This window comes from Trematomus bernacchii, unplaced genomic scaffold (assembly GCF_902827165.1).
Source record: "Trematomus bernacchii unplaced genomic scaffold, fTreBer1.1, whole genome shotgun sequence".
NCBI classification, from domain to species: domain Eukaryota; kingdom Metazoa; phylum Chordata; class Actinopteri; order Perciformes; family Nototheniidae; genus Trematomus; species Trematomus bernacchii.
In genome coordinates this window covers 5,586,326-5,606,557 of record NW_022988043.1, presented here as the reverse complement: position 1 = coordinate 5,606,557, position 20,232 = coordinate 5,586,326, and the positions used below count along the sequence as shown (strand labels likewise).

Here is a 20,232-nt window from a genome sequence, read left to right as displayed (position 1 = left end):
CAGTAGCGATCTCAGGAGTTTTGAAGTTTATGATCTTCCCAAACTCCTTAGCGTGGAAGACAGACTTCACTCTCTCCTGAAGTGCACAAGACAACACATTTAGTGCTATAATAATTGTTTAAAACTAGCTATGAATCAGTATAAACAAAGGTTTCCTATGGAGGAGCATCAAGCTTCTGATGTGGATTTCAATATCGTGTTTGCTTTTGTACCTTGGCCTCAATGCGAAGTCGGCGGTCCTCAACAATCATCGGATCCTTGGTGAACTCTTCAAACAGATACTGCCACTCACAGGTCAGCTGGCCAAACGTGCCTTTGGTCACAAAAAATATTCCCCTGGAAAAGAAAGCACATAAAAAGGGTTGGACAAAGCAACGTATATCACACATCGAGGTTTACACTGTATCAAAACATCCAGTGAAGATGATCTGGGATGTTTGTGAAAGCGAGAGGAAAATAAAACGTTATCTTAGAACAACCTGATATGAGAAAGCAGCCGGAAATTATTCTTCTCACCAGGATGCAGAAACACACTCACCTCTTGGTGATCATGAAGAAGTCTGAATCATTGACCTTGGCATGAGCAAAGTATCTGTACTTGGCAAAACGTCCATTCTCAATTTTCTGGAGAAAAAGAGAAAAAAGTGAGAATGTATATTAGCAAACAGCAAGACCAAAGAACAACTGAATCTGAATTATACTGAAACATAGATTCCAAGATATCTGTGCTCAGTGGAAATGTATAAAAGTGTGTTCCAAACAACTGCATACTGTAAATAAGCATGAGCTACTCTGGTCCTCTGCTCAATGAATGAAAATGTTGAGGGGTGACGAGGAAAAATGGGATGAAACAAAGACAAAGACAATGGCAGGGAGAAGTTGTAATGTGAACATTTTATTGAGAACAAGAGGGCAATGAAAGACAGAATGATAAAACCAACATAAAGAAATAAGGAAAAAGACACATTAAAACAAAATGATAATGTGTTGAATACATCTATGAACAGAAGAGGGTTTGTTTTGTAGCTTGTGAGAAAATCATGAATGAAAAGAATGGGTTTTAAATGATAAAAGATAAAGACACTCAAATATGAAGAAATCTCACATCCATTTAATAAACAACTAAATATATAAAACACATATTCTTCAATTACTGAGAGGCTCTTCATTGGTTAATTAACTTGAATCAAACTTGTACTATGTACACTAATGCTACACTACAGCTATCTTCTAGCTAGTCTTCCTCTTCCTCATCACCAGCTCTATACCATTCCCAGTAGGCCAGACTCCGCTGTGGACACGACGAGAGAGAAGAGTGAAGGTCAGAGAACAACAGTTTCTACTCGCAGCTACACACAGACAGCTGTCACAGCAGATTAAAGGCAGAACACCACTCAGACCGAGGTGTGAGTGTGTGCATTTGTCTCTCTTCTATCAAATAGTTATTCTGTTGTAAATATCATCTATTTTTTTTTTTGGTGTAAATACCAAATGTTTGCTTCTTTCCAACTGCTTTGTTGTAAAGACTTTCTCACCCAAAATACAGTATATCAGTATAAAACTCAGGCAAAAACTATTTTGAGCCTATCTACAACAGAAACATAAGCATGAAACCTGTTTCTAGCACATTACTAACAAGCTTAACAAACCTAGGCTAGGTCTAAAGATGGTGATACAGATGGGCGACAAATTAAAGGGAAAAACCTGTATGAATGATTGAGGTCAATGGTCACTGAATGGTGTCATGAGAATGAAAATGATGTGAATCAAACACTATAGGCGCATTCACACCGCAAAGGTTAATGAGAACTAAGTTCTCATGAACTAAGTTCTCATGAACTAAGTACAGATCGCGTTCACACCGTGACGTCACTTCTTCTTCTTCTGCTTTGGGTTTACTGGCAGGCCGCAAACAACTTCACGGCGCATACTGCCACCCGAAGTCCCCGGCCGGAAGTCCCCGGAGTTGGGGAGTAAATCGCCAGAACGCCGACACCTCCTCATCTCCACCGCTCCCATGTTTTATTTTGTGTTGCCATAAGTTAGTCTCTCTGCGTTTGTGCGCTGGGCTAATGCTAATGCTAATAATGCTAATGCGAGGATAATAAAATGGCGTCTTCACAAAACGTTTTTGGAGTTTTACGGGGCGTGGTTTGCATTCCGCCCAGCCAATCAGACATAGGAACCTTTTTCTCCCACGAAAGTACCTGCTCTCTAGCAGGGACGGAAAACTGACGGAAAAGGGGGTAAAAAAAGTTCTGATGAACTAATTTTAGTTCCAGCTCTTTTTGGTGTGAACGCGACATTTCGGAACTATATCGGAACTAAAGTGGGAAAAGTACTGCGGTGTGAACACGGCTATTGTCTCTCATAGACCTCTACCAAACTGAAGTCTTGGACTCTCCACTATCATCATCCAACATACCAACATACATGTTGTGGAGGCTAGCTGTGACCCTAAACTTCACCAAGGCTCTTTAATTTGTCACCTTTCTGTAAAGCTATACGCCAAACAGTGTAGCTCTGACCTGAAACTCATATTCACAAACTTCCACCCACTCCATCCAGCTCGACCGCTACATGAAGTCAGCACAAAAGAAGTAAGCCACAATTTAAATATAGCTTAATGGAGCAGAACTGAAACACCTCAAAGCTTCACTAAAATGTCCAAACACGAGACCCATTGTACGGAAACAGCAGCTCCCAACCACATTCAGCTGTTCAGTGCCGTCAACAATATGGTTAGCCAGATGGCTGCTTCAGGTACTTTGTTTAAACCTTGAGGACAGCAAGGGCATCCAAATGAAGCATCATTTGCCAAACAAAATAAGTCTAATGTCAAAACACTAACAACAATAATAATATGGAGAAAGAACAGGTAGATACACTGCACAGAGGCTTTGCTGCAGTAAAATACAAAACATATTTCAGTAAATCTCAGTAAATCTTGGCCTTGGAACTGAAATAGTTGTGAAATGTCTCTCTATTGTTGCTCATGCTTATTTACTTTGGTTGAACATGTGTAATTTGACCTTCTTAAAAACACATAACAGAGGCACAAAGGTGAATGAATCAATGATAACTGAGCTATATTAGGATATATGAGCTACATTAAGTTTAAAGATCTTACACAAAAAGGGTCATGGTTAAAAAAAAAAAGAAATCAATCAATCTCTGTGCCTTCATTAACGCTCACACCCACTAGCCGACCTAGGCAATTTGTGTGTGTGTGAGTGTGGGTGGGTGTGCAACACATTTATGATGTAGTTCCCTGTCATTGAATACATTTACAAAATTCCGTTGTATTAAAATGATTGTCACAGAGCTTTTCCTAATCTTAATGAAATACAAATATTAGCTCCATGTTATTTGCCCAGGTCTGACTGAGGACAGGATGAGGTTGTGTCCTACCTGCAGCATCTGGCTGCCGAGCCCCTCCCTCTCCTTATATGGGCGTATGACTCCATCCTCGTGAATGAAACGCGGCGGTCGCAAAGAGGCGATATCTTGTGAAGTCTCTGCTGCCCTGAAAAAGAGAAACAACTGTCTTATGAACTCATAAATCCTGGATATATATACTACATAACTGCAAACACACACAATGGCTATGGCAAACATTTAGATGTGCACACACACCTAAAGAGCTCCTGCCATGGCCCAATGAGCAGCTGTAATGAAGCTGTTTTTGTTTGTACAACTACTGAGCATGGTTTATTTCTGGAAACAAGCAAGGCTCAAATAATTATCTTCTTACATGTTTTGGTGTTAAACTCTTTTGTGAGTTTAGCACAGATCCACATGTCCAATGTACGTGCAAATATGCAAACACTGGTGTTGTAAAAACATGAATACTGTAGCACATCCATTTGAATAAATACACACAGTAATGAACTAGGGCTGCACTATACCAGGAACAATTGCGATAATTTTGTTGATTATTGCTACAACGATCTAAAATGCGATAAAAACATGTACAAATTATAAAATGTACTCAGTTGTGCCTATCTGCAGCTTTCAGTCAACTGCTTGAATACAAAACAATGCGTGTTGAATAAAACAATTAAAAGGAAATACATTTGAACATTATCTTATTGAACATTGAACTGAACACAAATGTTAGGCATACTTTTTTTTCTTAAACATACCCAAAATACGCAGTGGAATAAGAACATTTATCTTTTTATAGTGCAAGTTGACATGTTGATGACCTTAAAAAAACATTATAGTGTTCAACATACCTCTTGATCCCTTGGAAAGTACTGCTGGCCAAGTCAATAATGCCTCCGGTAGGTCTGGCTACAGCACCAACCAGACCTTTCCCAACACCCTTGAAAAAGCCTGCTGCACCCTCCTTCTGTGCTCCTGAAAAATAACACATCATCAGACATCATCAAGTTCATGGAAACTGATATAAAGATATCCTGACATAAACACAGCTGGTACACTGTTCCAGTAAAAGTACAGAATCCACAACAACAATATTTAGATGTTATGTCATTTCAGCTAATACGTTTTCATATCAGCAGGTGCCGTAGGATCTCGGTTAAACTCAACATACCTTTGATAGGTTTGGTGACAATGCCCGTGATGCCACTGACAAAACCCTGAAGGGGGAAACAAAACACAATTACCAAGTGGCAGCAGATCATTCATTACTTTACATTTTCTCACGTCAAAAGGTATATTTCTGGTTCATTAACACAAGTTTGAGTACGTACAGACACTAATCCCTTTCCTCCCCTGGCCAGCCCCTCTCTCAGGCCACTGGGTTGTTTGTTCATAGTTTCTCGTCTTTTCTGCTGGTACTCCTCGTCCATCGTTATGGCAGCGACACCCTTCGCCATGGCTCCTGTGATCCTGGAGGCTGCACCTGCTATTCCCCCTGGAAGGCACAGAATAGTGTTTATAGTTATTATTTCTTTTATATGTCTGTTTTTTCTTGAACATCTCTTGTGGGAGATATCGTTACTATTTTCTTCTTTCACTGTCCCTTCATCTTCTGTTCATATGGCAAGGGAATTTAATTTAAATAGCACATTTCTTAACAGGTCAACATTCAAGAGTGCTGCAGGAATGAGACGTGAAACCTGGCTAACCCATCCCAAAGTAGCACAAACACACAATAATTAATCATAAGCCTGAGGAAAAAAAGAAACATGTTAAGCTAACTTTTGAATGTAGACAGTAGTGAGAGATCATACATCTCATATTCGTTCGAATAACAAAAGTACCGGTACAAAATGTGTAATTTGCCTACACAAAAACATTGAATAATTCCTGACAAAAGGAGGAATAACGTGTTTAAATATCCCTTTATTTACCGCAGATATCCATTTCAGATTTCTGCTAAAGCGTTCAAAATACTTTTTTTATAAGCGCGCCGTACTTACCTACAGCTCCTCCCACCAGAGCCTTCACCCCCAGAGCCATTCCTTCAACAAACTCCTCGGGCCCCTGGATGGCTCCCTGAAGAACCCCAGATAACAGTTATACATGAAGAAGACTTAAAGACAATATCTCCCCTGCTGGGGCTTTAAGCAGCCACACTTTTGGAAATGTTAACATAAACCACATTTTTTTCCACATTCCACATCTTAAATATTCAATAGGTTTTTAATAGCTGCTTACAATCTCCAGAGTCATATATTCAAAGTTAGAGTATTGTGTAAATGTTCCCCTTAAATAATAAGAATTCAAAGTAAGCTTTTGGTTTTGAATGCCTCAACATTGATAGCCTATTTTAGCATTACATTCCTACCTGATACGGCTCATAGAAGAAGGCTTCCACGCCCTCCGACAGTCCTCTGATCAGCCCGAAAGGATTTCCAAGTACATCCAGGCCCAGCACCAGCACATACATCTGCTTAATAGCCTGAAATAAGCAAAGATAAAAACTGGTAAGCTCAATGGTAGCCAGGATCTGGTCTTTAATCATGTTATTCAATAAAACCTTGAGGAACTTAAAAATAAATTCAATCTGAAAACATTTTATAATCTTGGCTTTTGTCCTTGTGCATGAGTGAATGTGTGTTACCTGCTTGGAATAATGCCTGATGACCTCCCATTGTAGCTGCTGGGTGGTACAAAACCGGAAGGTCAACTCAAAGAAGGCCAGCCTGAAATCAAATATTAAGACTCCTTCAGCAACAAATCACACAAAAACAAAACGTGATTTATGTGTATTCTTATTTGGGCCTTCAAATGATTCTTACTTGAAGACGACGTCCTGCACATCTGTGAGCGTGGCACCGATACTCTTCAGCAGCAGGTTCAGGGACTGGACAGGGATGAGTTCCTTGTCTCTCTTCTCCTTCATGCCGTCTTCCCCTCCCGTACTCAGAGATAAACTCAAGTGCAGCTGCAAAAAAAAGAACAAAACATGACTAAGCCTGGCTGTTTATGGAGGTTAAGTCACAACAGAAACACGTTATGTAGCTGGGTCTTGTGGAATTTGTTGCAGTCTTGTAGATGTTGATGCAGTTGTATTCATGTTTGATAAGGATTTATTTCATTTGACTTTTCCATCACTTGTGGTGGAACAGTGGTGTTTTTGCATTTCCTAACTATACTGTAGTATACAATTTACAAACCTTGATGGGGGAGATGTGGAAGTACTCGTAGAGGCTGATGGGAGAGGTGTCAGCAGCAGAGACATGGTTCAGTTCTGTCTTTATGTACTCTATGTCCTTCTCGAACAGTTCCACCTAGTGGAATAAAACAAGCATTATTATACTGGCATAGACAACAAAAGTCAGAATGTATGACTCTTTAGATGTAACTTGTGTGTCCCAGATTCTGGACAAAAGACTCTTCATATGAGAGTATCTGACCTCCTGTTGTGAGCTCATGATGCTGGTGTTCTCAGGAGTGAACAGGTCCAGGATGGCGTACAGGAAGCCCAGATCGAGCTTCAGGTCCATCTCTTGGATCAACACCTTGAAGTACCTGAGGTGGACAAACATTTCCATCACAGTTTTTAAGTTGAATTAAAGAAAACAGTTATTCCAGGAAAATATTTAAAAGAAAATAGTTTTGAGATCAATGAAATATTAGAGAGTATGGGAGTAAGGAGTAAGACTGTGCACAGAAACGGTATAAAGGACAGGGGAAAGACACTTGAAGAGGTGGGAGGAGTCAGAAAATCATTAAAAGTCAAAATTACTTGATGCGTAAGATATCAGAGTGCCCTGCTGTTCTGGTAACAATGCTGATGTCAGTTAGAGGTTTGGGTTCTGTAATCAAAATAAAAATAAAATAATGTTACAAATTGAAACACTGCATACAAACAGCACATAATACTAAACATGACGTACAAGAGGAATAGCAGACCTGCATCCATGGTGATAGACTTTGGCAGTTTCACAGGGTAAAACACATACGGGAAGATGGCTCCGGGCAGCTGGTTCTGGATCTGCAGGAGGAAAGGATGCATACTTAAAGCTAATAAATAATAATCAAAATGTATTGATGAACAAATGCTGAGGAAGGCATTTGGATGAGTTGTACGCCTGTAATTAGGACATACACATATACACTTGATATTAAGAGTACATTTTGATTATATGTGGCTGTACCTGAATGCGGTGGATCTGGACACGGTAGGCACTCTGTCGTGGAGAGACGCTGTACTCCACCTTCACTGCAGGCAGGAAGTGCCTCCTGAGAGGAGCATCACACGGCTGGAACATCTGCATACCCTGGCCATTGGGAGTAAAGGACACCTGGAGGAGATTTACATTTGTGTTAAATTATTGAACAAGAAGGCCAGCGACAAAGGATAATTTTCAATAATCAACCACCTGCAGCTGCAACTTTTTTTAAATTACATTTTATGAGTATACACTCTAAGTCACATGAAATGGACAACTTTAGTCACTTTATCATTCCCTTGACCCGGGTTCAAATAAGAGAAGCTTAATAAACAAATAAATGTAGTCTCTAACCTGGAAGTTGTTATCCAGGTCTGCGATGGCGTTGTCTACGGGGCCAGACTCCATGTACTCTTTGAATCTGCTCTCCAGCATCTCAGCTTCTTTAGCGCTCATAGACTTCCACCGATTCTTCTTCTTGGGCTTTAACTCCCACACCACATCAGAGCTGAGGCAACAAAGAACAACGCAGAGTGTAAGGTCATTAGGAAATGCAAAGAAAGTTGGTTTTAAATAGCACATTTAAGCCACAAGGCGATTCAAAGAGCTTTGAAACAACCATCAAAACAAAATGGAAAGGAAACACAGCACAAAAGGGCATTCAAATACAACTTCACACAGGCATTAAAAAGCCAAAATGCAGACATGTTTAGTTTACAGTATATGCGCATGTGTATGTTGCTGTACCTTGTGATCCCAATGAAGGAGATCTCCTGGCCGCTGCTGTTGTTGACCAGAGACACGCCCACGTTCTGCAGCGACAGGATGATTTCCTGTTCGGCCAGCTGAGCCTTTTCGCTCTCACAGAGCAGATCGTAAATGCGTAGCTCCTCAGTGAAGAGCACAACTCGCTGGAGACCTTTGGATCAACAATAAACACTTATCACACCACAAGATAAAGCAAACCAAGACAGAAATGTTGGTAGCTGTGTCTACATGCTCTTATTATCTTAAATATAAAACGTTAAAACAATTAATTGAAATATGCTTTGTTACTTTGTACTGATGTACTAATTACATGCTTAACGATTAAGCTATTTAATCAAAAAGCTGTACAAACCTCTTACCTCTTGTAAGCTGGGTATGATAACTTTTAATAGTCTAATCTATTTATTTTAGCCTTTTGAAGTTTGCTTCTGAAGTGTTGTGATAATCAGAAATACCAGGAGAGGGCAGCGTAATCAAACTGAACTAGAGTTGTAGAGATGAGCTGTCCAGAAATGCAGCTTTTCTGGCAGAATCCATTTAAGAGATCTGTGTTTTAAACTATTTGTACTTTACCTTCATAGAAGGACATCACAAATAGTTTCCCCTCATTGTTCATGTCCACCCGCAGGTCCTAAAGATGGAAGAGCAGACAAACACGTGTTGTTTAAAAGTAACATCATTTTGTTAAACACAACAAAGACTGTGCCCCAGTTTATTATGACATTGTAAATTGTATTTATAAAATGTATTATCAACCAACAACTCTTTTTTTAATACGTCTCAGTATTATCACCCAACATACACATTTTGGCATTTAGTCAATTTAGCAATGGCATGCACCGACAGTATTATGCTGGTATCACCTACAAATATGTGGAACTACTGTTATAAATAAAGGTATACATACTGTATTATTCCTCAACCACAAACAGTCTTATGTCTCACAGTACCTCCTCACTCTTCAGCTTCCCACTGTAAGCACCGCACTTCCAGCAGAGCTCTCGGGACCCGGTGGGTTCGGTCCAGGTGTAATGCACCGCTCTCCCAGCCTCCAGCCCCTCGTGCTCTGCCTCCTTCTGAGAGCTGCACACACCCAGACACACACATACCGTATACGTCAATAACATTACTGATAACAACTAAAATTAGGAAATAATATTCTACTCATTTGAGATGATAGAAATGAAGATATGCAAGACTACAGCACAGTAAACCAGAGGACAATATAACAGAGCCCAGCCACCAAGAATATACCGACATTACAAAGTACTCCCATCAACGGACAGAAACATGACAGCATGACGGAAGGACGGCCAAACACAGAAAGAGCCCCCAATACCTCAGCTGGAGAGATAGAGTTTATATATGCATGATCACTCTGATCTCGATTCGGACGAGACAAAGCAGACATTAGACAATGGAAAAAGCCAAAGTCTACAGATGGGGATGGAAAACAAGAGTCAGCAACAGAACTACTGGAAGAAGCAGGAGGTGTGATTCCACCGGCAGAATCCCATCCAGACGGCAGCATTCAAAACTAGTATGTCTACAAGTAGGGATGATTTAACGCTTAGATCAAAGAAACATAGTAATACACGAGAATGGGTTTTGACGTCTAACCTGCTCCATTAACTCTGGCCCAATGGTCTATCAGTGTGCATTTCTAGCGTTAATAGAAAGGTGTGTATTTAAGCAACGCTGAGTGTTTTTAAATGCCATTTTATAATATGTTTCTGATACACTATTTCTTAATGCCTTTCATTTTGGTAAAGCACTTTGAATTGCCTTGTGCTGAAAGGTGCTATATCAATAAACTTGCCTTGCCTCTTAAATAAATAATGTTGGAAACATTGTCAAAAAATGAAATCCAGTTTTCAAACAAAGTTGAATCCCTGTGTAAATAGTTGTGTGTAAAATATTTAGATTAAATTCTAGTCTAATGATGACAGCAAAATGATTTCTGATGATAAAATGTTGGACAAGGCCTGGATGATATGTATCTGTCATTGGTAAAGGTGAGGAGCAGATTACACAGACAAACCAGAACCAAAGCTGTATTCTTCTTCCACATATCTTTACCTGCACTCTTGATCTGAACACACTTTGCACTCCACTGTTGAACTCAAATTAAAATGACTAGCATTTTTGTAATGTTATACCAAATCATATTGAGGGGCTGCATCAACTGTGTGTCTTTGTTTGTGCCCTCTTTCCTGCCCCATTAATTGTTTATGGACCTTTGGAGTTGTGTTTTCATTTCATATATAGTTTTACCAAATAGTGACAGCCTCCTTCCTTCCCCATTTGCTCAAGAGAGCTGTTATACTAGCTATCTGAGGCTGTTCTTTTCCCCCTATTTTTAATCATGTGTATTTTTCTGAGTTCAAAGTGTGTCAGAAGAGTTTTTCCTTTTCCATATTTTTCTACCTGTCCTCCTCCTCCTTTGAGAAGGAGAGGTCGAGTAGCTCGTCAGCCACCCAATGGGAATCTGTCAGAGCGCTGCGTGACCCACAACACAAAAACACAAATGGCTATCAGCAACACGCTGTTAGTTATCATAGACTTAGCTGTTTAAAACTGCTGTAACAAGAGAAAAGAGCGTCATTAAACACATATGCAAAGTACATAACAATGAAATGTAGATGTTGAACATGAATAAATCCCACTTTGTTAAAACTTTGACCTGCTGATCACAAAGTGAGTTATATGAAAAGACTTCATTCAGAACCAAAAATAAAACACAAAGGCTGAATCATTGTCACGGCAAACATCCTACTTTGGGTTTTGAGAGATTTTCAGTTTACACTTCATTGTGCACTTCACACTGTGTACTTCACACTTACACTTATTAGGGCGAGTGTGATGCATCCACAAGATGATTCAAGTTGGAGCACTATGAAAGCACATTTATAGACAACACTTATACCAACAAAGTACTGAAATATTATAAGATAAAGCAGTAGGAAATGTCTTACAATAAATGTTCTACATCCAAACAGTCCTAACCTACTGTACATTTTGTATTTCTGTGGTAGTTTAAGAGCCCAGTGATCCCATGATGATCCGTAGTCACAAGCTTCATCCATCCTGATTATAATATTTAACTTCTCAACCTTTTTCCAAATATATCCCACACTTACTGCTGAAACAAAACTGCACGGTATAAAATGTTACGTTTATTTCCCTGCCTTTTCTCCTATTGTCTCACCTCTGATAAAACTGCAGTGTCTGGTCCTTTGTGTTGTTGATGATGAGGAAAGGGGCTGCGCCGTCGTGATACTCAGAGAAGCGGATCGTGGCCGAGTGCTCGGACAAGTTCACATTTACAGTGATGCCACCCACCTGCAGGAAAGAAAATCATAATTGACATACTAGAATAAAGTACAAGGTATTTTCAAAATGCTCTGTAAGAAGAAAATAAGTTATAACTGTGCATTTGTGTGAGTGAGTGCTTACAGAGTTGTCCAGGTGCAGAAGTAGGCAGTTTTCTGGTTGTGTGAAGTCAATCGTCCGAGGAGGCAACAAACAACCTTGCACTTTGATCTTCAGCCGCTTGGTGTCGTTCTCAGGCCAAAAGGGAATGGCTGACTAAATACGGAATAAAACAAAAATATTTAATAACATGTATAGTGTGGGCTTCACCTGAAATGTATACACAGTAAATCATTCAGTTTAAAAAAAACCTAACCTTTAGATCTGTAATCATTGATGTAGCTTACTAATCTAGACCTTTGATATAAAACTAAAACATGTTTAAGAGAGGCATTCATCTATAGACAGGAGAGTACAGTAGATAGAGGAAAGAGGTTGGTTTTCCACAGGCACAACAAAAGAATAATATACAAGTTGCAAGTTACAAAGTACAGTAACAACGAACTGTAAGCAAAATATAAAACACATATAGGCTAAATATAAATAAAGGGAGGGTAAATAAATGTAAAAGAAAAGTAAATTGCAATAAGTAACAGCAGTTTTATGATCCCTGAGGATATTAACATGGGTTTAAATGTACTGGACATTAGTCAGTTAAGCTAAAGTCTCTCATTGTGTAATTAGCATTTAAGTAGTATTATTCACACCATAAAAAAGCATGTGCAGGGAAACACAGACGCAAACAATGATGGGTTTGGCTCTGACCTGTAGGGGCTTAGCTTCGGTCCAGTTGTCCTGCCGCTCTTCACAAATGAACACGCTGTGCTTGGTTCTGTTGACCAGCATGTAAAATGGCACGAAGGTCACGATGCGGGTCAGACTGAAACTGCTTGTGTCAATCTTCACACCAACCTGAGGTCACACAAATACACAGATGACACTCATGTACATTTCCAATAAGAGTTACAGACCAAAGTCATTTCAAATTCTAATAAATCTTACTCTTATGTGGGAAATCTTACCAAGTAGTCTTTGTATCGGCCTTTGCATTTCACATCTCCATGGCTACCAACTGTATCCAGGGAGAAATCATCGGAGAGGTCACTGTCTGATATCATGAGACGGACCTGAGGGATGAAAAGAATGACCACAATATTATGTAATAATACTCATTCTCAACTGAAATTAAAGCGTATATACAGTTCTTTTAAACACGGACAACCTGCTAAAAATAAGCAATAGACTTCTTCACTGCGAGTATTAATAAGAATTTCTTTTGATCTTTGTTTCTGAGAGATATTACATTCATTACTATAATCTGTCTTATCATTTTAGGACACTTCACCATTACAAAAAAATCTTAAGATATCACATAAACTATTTGCTTTTATAATGTTATAAAATGTTTAATATATGAACCCCTTTACCTTATTGTTTTTCAGGAAGTAGCGAGGCTTGAAGGAGAAGAGCAGGGGCATGTCGTAGTCCAGCGGGTGTTTCCGGTGGATGTCGTCGGCCTTGTACTGCAGCAACCTGCCTGTCTTGTTCACCATCCAATATGGAGAGTGGATAGCCACCACCGTTTGTCCCTGGTTATATTCAACATGCACTGCTATGTCCAACTCAGGTCTCTTCCTCTCCGTATCCTCACCATCCTCTTCGTCATACTCTCGTAGAGACTGGAACACGATGAAGGTAATCTCCTCCTGGTCACTGTGGAGACTAAATGACAGGATAATGTGTTTAAAAGCACTTTGAATTGCCTTGTGTTATATAAGGTGCTATATAAATAAACTTGCCTTGCCTTGCCTTGCCTTGCCTTGCCTTGCCTTGCCTAACCCGAGGGGAAATTATGCTGCAGAAATCTAGACGTTATTGACTTGTCTTTTATACTTTGTATGTTAATAGATAAGGTAGCCTGTGTTGTGGACTTTAAATACATACTACTCTGGGAGCTACAGTATGGCCTTTCCATGAACATAATCACATTTCAAAAATAACGATGGGAAAAAACTTCAACAATGAATGACATCAAAGTCCAACCTGTACTCAGAAGACCAGTCCTGATCCAAGTAGTTCAGTAGGCACAGATCGAGACTTGATTGGTTGATGACCGCAGTGTGAAGCTGGGCAGAGTGGCCCTGGTTCAGAGTGGCCTCAGGGGCAGAGACACCACTGTCCTGTTGAGCAGCAGGCAGAAAACAACAAAGAAATCAACCGTGAATCTGAGGTAACGGACTTTAGTAAGATCATTGGCCAAAAAGCTCAGCATTCATTCTGTTTTGAGTCTGTAAACAACACATGATGGTAGGTAGACAAATCCGAAGATAAATATTAACTATATATATTTTAATCATGTGTAGCCTTTGTATTACATTTGCAAATCTTGCTTTCAAAGTGTGGACACATTACTACCATTCATTTTTGAAAGCATTGCCTGTTTTCAGACTTTTAGGGTTTTCTAACTACCATGCATCAATGCAATTGCAAGCAGTTTATAAGGACTTCCTTGTTGGTGCATTCATTGATGCTTAATGTATTGCTAAGTTTTAAATGGAATGCAGAGTTACTCAGTTGTCAAGCATATACTGTACAGAGTATATTGGACAATAATTGATGTGTGCAGCGTTCAGCTGTATGATGAGGAAAATAGAAGTCGGGGCTCGATATCAGCAGATACTTAATATAAAATGACCCGGCCTTGGATCGGACATCCAACATTTGTATACTATACTTGCATTAATACCAATACATAAAATCTGTATAGTTTGTAAAATGTTGGACTGTGCTAAAACATACAAGCCATATAGTCCTTTTCCATCTCCAATGGCCCACTGGAGAGGTCACTACCAGACACATCATACCTTCAGTTTGTAAGAGATGGGGTAAGGCAGCAGGTTGCGCAGCAGGATGGAAGGCCACAGATGAAGCACAAAGGGAGCATCGAAGTTCTCCCCAACACCTCCAGTGTGTTTGAATGTCACAGCGTCTCTCGATGGCACCATGTTGACCATCAGAACACCACCCTGATCTCCACGCCGACGGCAGGTCTGCTGCAGGCATGTGTCGGGCTGATGATTGTGGAAGTCTTCGTAGCTGAAACCCTCTGAGCACTCGTACTGTTCCTCCTGATCATCAGTGTCCTCCTCTGTTATCGGCCGAAGGCTCAGCTCAGACCTGAGAGGCAGCAGAGAGCAGATGTGGGTGAGGGAGTGTGTACTACGATAGTGAGAGTGGGATAAGGAGAGACAGAGGGAAAGAGAAGTGTTTGCTCTCACCTATACGAGTCCAAAGGCACACAGAACTCTTCAGTAGGGAGAGCTTTACCCAGACATGTTGATCCCTCAAAAACGTTGAATGGGATTGAGAAATGATTGATGATCTGCATAAAGAGGAGAGAAAGAATTAGGCTTTGGAGATGTATGTTCTTGTATTTCAATTTAAATCCTATGCTATTTTAATACATAAAGTTCAACCTCGGCTGGGACTGCTGCTTATAATCAGTTATTTTCAATGATGAAGTTAACAGGGAAGTTATTACAGATGAGATAAACATAATAAGTATAAAACTGAGGGGAATATGTATACGTTCATCAGTGTAGTACCTGGAATGGAGAGCGGATCTTGACGTACTTGCTGCCCTCCACAGTGTAAATCTGACAGACCAGGAAACGAGTGACTCCTGAGTCTGTGTGCATCACACTGTACATCCCCTGGCCCACCTTGATCAGGGGGATCACGCTGGCTGAGGTGTGACCCATCGGAGCTGGAGAGGGCAGAGGAAATAAGAGCAGTTCATCAGTGCTTACCTTTTAAAGCATTATTTTGACATTTTTCTAATATTATCATTTTCAAATATAAAAACTGAAATTAAGTAGGTCATCATTTTAAAATGAAAAGACCCCTTACAAGATACAAGTCCTCTTCTTTGTTATAAATGAATTAGGCATACTTTTTACACCTCTCTAGTCTTGGTTATAGAAAAAGAAAAAAGAAAGAGAAATGTTTTACAAATATGTTTGACAGGTCTTTAAAAGTCGAAGATTGTACATTAAGAGTTATAGATTTATTAGATTTGAATAAAATATAATCTATAAACTATAATTACTATAAGTGACACTGGACCCTGACCTGGACCCCAATCTGAGAAACACCGTTTAGTCTGTGTATACTTTAAAGAGTCCTCTCCTGCTGATGTTGAGACGTAAATCAGTATGTAGTGTCTCTACTTTAAAGAGTCCTCTCCTGCTGATGTTCAGGTGTATATCAGTATGTAGTGTCTCTACTTTAAAGAGTCCTCTCCTGCTGATGTTCAGGTGTATATCAGTATGTAGTCCCTCTACTTTAAAGAGTCCTCTCCTGCTGATGTTCAGGTGTATATCAGTATGTAGTGTCTCTACTTTAAAGAGTCCTCTCCTGATGATGTTGAGACGTAAATCAGTATGTAGTGTCTCTACTTTAAAGAGTACTCCCCTGCTGATGTTCAGGTGTATATCAGTATGTAGTGTCTCTACTTTAAAGAGTCCTCTCCTGCTGATGTTGAGACGTAAATCAGTATGTAGTGTCTCTACTTTAAAGAGTCCCTATCCTGCTGATGTTCAGGTGTATAGCAGTATGTAGTGTCTCTACTTTAAAGAGTATTCCCCTGCTGATGTTCCGGTGTATATCAGTATGTAGTGTCTCTACTTTAAAGAGTCCTCTCCTGCTGATGTTCAGGTGTATATCAGTATGTAGTGTCTCTATTTTAAAGAGTACTCCCCTGCTGATGTTCAGGTGTATATCAGTATGTAGTGTCTCTACTTTAAAGAGTCCTCTCCTGCTGATGTTCAGGTGTATATCAGTATGTAGTGTCTCTACTTTAAAGAGTACTCCCCTGCTGATGTTCAGGTGTATATCAGTATGTAGTGTCTCTACTTTAAAGAGTACTCCCCTGCTGATGTTCAGGTGTATATCAGTATGAAGTGTCTCTACTTTAAAGAGTCCTCTCCTGCTGATGTTGAGGTGTATATCAGTATGTAGAACTAAAGACTGTTGGCAATAATGTGTAACTGGTGATATCGCAACAAATAATGATTGACTTTAAAATATTTTTTACAGTATAATTCCATAAACGGGTTAACTTACTGGGCTGTATGTAGTACTCTTTTCCACTCAAGGAAATCATGGCTGAGAACTGGTCTGTGTCTGTTGTGGTGAAATAGTCCAACCCGAGGGTTTGCCCATCCTCCAACTCAACTGTGCGGTTGGTGCCCTGCTGGCCGATGGGACAAAACATCTCACTGTGGCGGACGGACACTGGCAGGCCGAGGCGGTTCTTCACTATGAAGGGAGCCTCATCCTTCTGGAAGCAGTCAGCTGTCTGTTTGGCAGCTTCTGCAAATGCCTGGAGAGAGAGAGAGAGAGAGAGAGAGAGAGAGAGAGAGACAAGAACACATTAAAGAGGACCGCCTATCCTTTGACTTCCTGTTAAAATGTTAACATCCCTTCTCTTACCATGCCCAAGTTACTCAACATGGCCAGCCCACATTTGGAGAGGGTGATGTTGAGCTGGTCTTTACTGCTGATGACAATGACTGTCTTATAGTCTGGGACATGAAAATCCACCTCATCTGAACCTATGTAGTTCACTGGCGCCTTCTTCATCTGGTTATAGGAAAGAGAAAAATGTTAAACACTGTGCGCATGTTTGAATATATATATATTGGGTTTGTTTGTGTTTATGTACAGTCTATCAGTACCTTCAGTTTAAGAGTCCATGATCTAAAACCATCCTTCTCATCTTCTAAGGGCTCCAGCAGCGGTTCCCACACTCCCAGCACCTCGTTGTAATAGTGAACCTAACCAAAGACAGAAAACAACAGCATATTTTACAGTTATTTTTTACTTTTAGAATTATGATAAGGTCTTGGGATAAGGTTAAAGAAATATAGTGTCCGTGTGGTTTACCTCCAGGTTGAGCACGCTGTGCAAGTTAATAAGTGTGGACCAGTTTGTCACGTCTCCATGGAAGGAGGACTTGATCAGGAGCATGGGGATCGTGCGGTGTCCCACTCCAGCCTCCAGAGTCAGACAGATCGATTTGATGGTCACCTGCAGGGATAGCCATGAAATGACATAACCCGTTATAATGCATCAAACTCTTATTCAGTGTACAGATTCAAAAACCACTGATCAAGAGTTTTTGGTATGACTGTGATCACAGATTAGAAAATATGTACTCTATTGATCCCAAATTGGGAAATGTTTGTGTTGCAGCAGCATAAAAAACAAGGCATTGCACATAAGTAGAAATTAAAAGAGTAGAAATAAACAATTAGAAAGAAATAAAAACTGCAAAAAAAACATCATAGCATACAACTATAAGGTATTATTATTTACGTCAATGCAGCCACATACCTGTAATGACTCTCCAGTTGGTATCAGTGGGGCCAGTGACTTTGTGTCTTCATCCCCCTCTTCTTCTAGGAACCACAGTTTAAGCTCCTTCCAGCCCCGTTTCTTCCACAGGTCCACAGGGACCGGACTGGCCAGCTCCTCGGGGGTCTCCGCTGTGGGAGTCAGCGCAGACTGGATGGTCATCACTGTGTTGATGATGATCGGAGATACCTGGGCAGAGATTCAGACAGCAGACACATCATGTTTTATACCAAGTACATAGTTCAAAGCTACGTTTCTAATCATACAAAATGTCAACTTTCTTTTCCTCAATCTTTTCTTTGACTTGATGCCACAATTTACATCTCTGTTGGCTGATACAAACGTATCGTGCCTAACCTGCATCAATTATTAGACAATATGCCAATTTTAAAACTCTATGCTACTCCTTAAACAATACTGTCTGGAGATGGTACTATAACTTGAAAAGGAAACTTGAACGATGTTATGATGTTGTAGCCAGACATACTGGTTGACTTTCTGCGCTCTTTGATAAAATGAATGCATACAAGGTAGTTGGATAAAAAGGGAAACAAATTGATCTCCTGTTAAGGTAGGGATCTATTCACTTCTGTCAGTTACTATGTAAGAAAAAGCAATTCATTTCCTAATAAGTAATTTATTATCGACAATGTCTAGACGGAAACGTACTGAAAAAAACACTTTAAAAGTATAATTTAAACAACAGACCTTTCACAAATATAATTCTGAAAGGGGTAGCCTAACTAATAAAATAATTACCTTTAATGTTAGAGCATTGATGGAGACCTCCATAGCCTGAGGGGAGGTTAGGGATTGAGAACTCTGGAAGAAAACCTGACACGGCTGCAGCACTGTCGTTACGTTGTTTTTCCTCTTCTCTCTCAAGAACGGACACGCCACCACCTACAGTAACAACCATAACATTTATATTGCATACGAGAGCACTTCAGACTTAACCTGCATTTTGCGGCTTACATAAAACATGTTCATACAAACCTTGAGTTCCTTGATAACAGCAGTCATCTGTGATCCCTCTGCACTACTCTTCATCACTAGTTCGCACTGCGTGGTCATCACCAGAGCCGTAGCGTCGGCGCGCGTCAGGTCAGCCACAAACACAATCTCCGGGTTGCGCACCATAACATTGATCTCTGTCTTTGAAACCACAGCTGGAGCGACAGCTGACAGCGGCAGAGAGTATCATGGAGTACACATCAGTTCAAGTTGGGTAAAAGTAAGTCAGATTATTTAAATTCTTATTTAAAAAAAGGTTATTATTTCATCCACATGCTCACCACTTTGCTGTATCTGATACATTGCAGATAGAGTAATGATGCTGAATGAAAAATAACTTAAACTTAATTAAAACTGATATGGTAAACTCACTGGACTCTTTAGAGGTTGTAGAGGAGTTTATATTCTTTCTCTCTCCCGGTCCAGTACTGGTCTTGGGTTGTGGCGCCTGAGCAAACCCTTGCTGGGTGGCATTGAGAAAGATGTCTGCCACGATGTGAAGGAACTCCATGCTGGCACACAGGTACACGTCCTGCACCAGCGTGTCCAGAGTGGTGCCTTCACGGCCCTGACGATAGTTCACCTCCACCATCATGTTCTGTTCTGCACCAGGACGCATTGCAATCATCCTAGAGAAAACAAAGTACGAGAGGAATAAACAAAGTTACATTTAATTTGACCTAAATTATATCTTTGGCATGGTATTCATGTGTTACAGACTCAGACGTCTTATCATGTTTTTCTATATTCAGTATACAAGTTTTCTTCATAAGATCACACAAACCATCCCGGGACCGACAACTATAAAATCTCATCAATCAAACGAGGATATTATATTATATTGTCTTAATTATTATTATTATTATTATAATATTGTGTAATACTTTATTACAATTATTGTGAAATGGTAACTAAATATTTCACAGGCATGATGAAATATACCATAATAATAATACATTTTATTTATCAAGCGCTTTATCTGGAGCCTAAAGACACTTTACAGAGGTAAAGGAAATAAGATAAAAAGTCAAATGAAATATAATTGCATTTTCTTCTCAATTTAGCAGAAGGA

The 20,232-nt window shown here is 39.9% G+C and overlaps 1 protein-coding gene across 3 annotated transcripts in view; it reads right to left on the bottom strand.

The window, feature by feature from the left end:
* The window catches only part of vps13a (vacuolar protein sorting 13 homolog A), a 39,046-nt gene that overhangs the window by 1,306 nt on the left and 17,508 nt on the right, over positions 1 to 20,232 (bottom strand). Inside the window, exons 38-75 of one of the 3 annotated variants that reach the window (XM_034118762.1) lie at positions 19,533 to 19,789; positions 19,143 to 19,327; positions 18,906 to 19,049; positions 18,126 to 18,335; positions 17,676 to 17,819; positions 17,468 to 17,566; positions 17,223 to 17,372; positions 16,854 to 17,112; positions 15,335 to 15,495; positions 15,008 to 15,111; positions 14,594 to 14,906; positions 13,773 to 13,909; positions 13,157 to 13,451; positions 12,752 to 12,856; positions 12,495 to 12,641; positions 11,814 to 11,945; positions 11,566 to 11,699; positions 10,785 to 10,856; positions 9,308 to 9,440; positions 8,931 to 8,988; positions 8,337 to 8,508; positions 7,944 to 8,097; positions 7,575 to 7,721; positions 7,330 to 7,411; positions 7,163 to 7,232; positions 6,831 to 6,945; positions 6,591 to 6,704; positions 6,213 to 6,358; positions 6,035 to 6,116; positions 5,759 to 5,872; positions 5,391 to 5,466; positions 4,719 to 4,882; positions 4,559 to 4,604; positions 4,239 to 4,362; positions 3,412 to 3,526; positions 539 to 624; positions 213 to 336; positions 2 to 76 (exon numbers count right to left, since the gene is read on the bottom strand). In XM_034118762.1, coding sequence (XP_033974653.1) covers positions 2 to 76; positions 213 to 336; positions 539 to 624; positions 3,412 to 3,526; positions 4,239 to 4,362; positions 4,559 to 4,604; positions 4,719 to 4,882; positions 5,391 to 5,466; positions 5,759 to 5,872; positions 6,035 to 6,116; positions 6,213 to 6,358; positions 6,591 to 6,704; positions 6,831 to 6,945; positions 7,163 to 7,232; positions 7,330 to 7,411; positions 7,575 to 7,721; positions 7,944 to 8,097; positions 8,337 to 8,508; positions 8,931 to 8,988; positions 9,308 to 9,440; positions 10,785 to 10,856; positions 11,566 to 11,699; positions 11,814 to 11,945; positions 12,495 to 12,641; positions 12,752 to 12,856; positions 13,157 to 13,451; positions 13,773 to 13,909; positions 14,594 to 14,906; positions 15,008 to 15,111; positions 15,335 to 15,495; positions 16,854 to 17,112; positions 17,223 to 17,372; positions 17,468 to 17,566; positions 17,676 to 17,819; positions 18,126 to 18,335; positions 18,906 to 19,049; positions 19,143 to 19,327; positions 19,533 to 19,789 — 5,245 coding nt within the window. Of the gene's footprint in view, position 1; positions 77 to 212; positions 337 to 538; positions 625 to 891; positions 1,292 to 3,411; positions 3,527 to 4,238; positions 4,363 to 4,558; positions 4,605 to 4,718; positions 4,883 to 5,390; positions 5,467 to 5,758; positions 5,873 to 6,034; positions 6,117 to 6,212; positions 6,359 to 6,590; positions 6,705 to 6,830; positions 6,946 to 7,162; positions 7,233 to 7,329; positions 7,412 to 7,574; positions 7,722 to 7,943; positions 8,098 to 8,336; positions 8,509 to 8,930; positions 8,989 to 9,307; positions 9,441 to 10,784; positions 10,857 to 11,565; positions 11,700 to 11,813; positions 11,946 to 12,494; positions 12,642 to 12,751; positions 12,857 to 13,156; positions 13,452 to 13,772; positions 13,910 to 14,593; positions 14,907 to 15,007; positions 15,112 to 15,334; positions 15,496 to 16,853; positions 17,113 to 17,222; positions 17,373 to 17,467; positions 17,567 to 17,675; positions 17,820 to 18,125; positions 18,336 to 18,905; positions 19,050 to 19,142; positions 19,328 to 19,532; positions 19,790 to 20,232 lie in introns of those variants that run through there. The other 2 variants (XM_034118763.1, XM_034118764.1) reach the window with 2 other exon arrangements.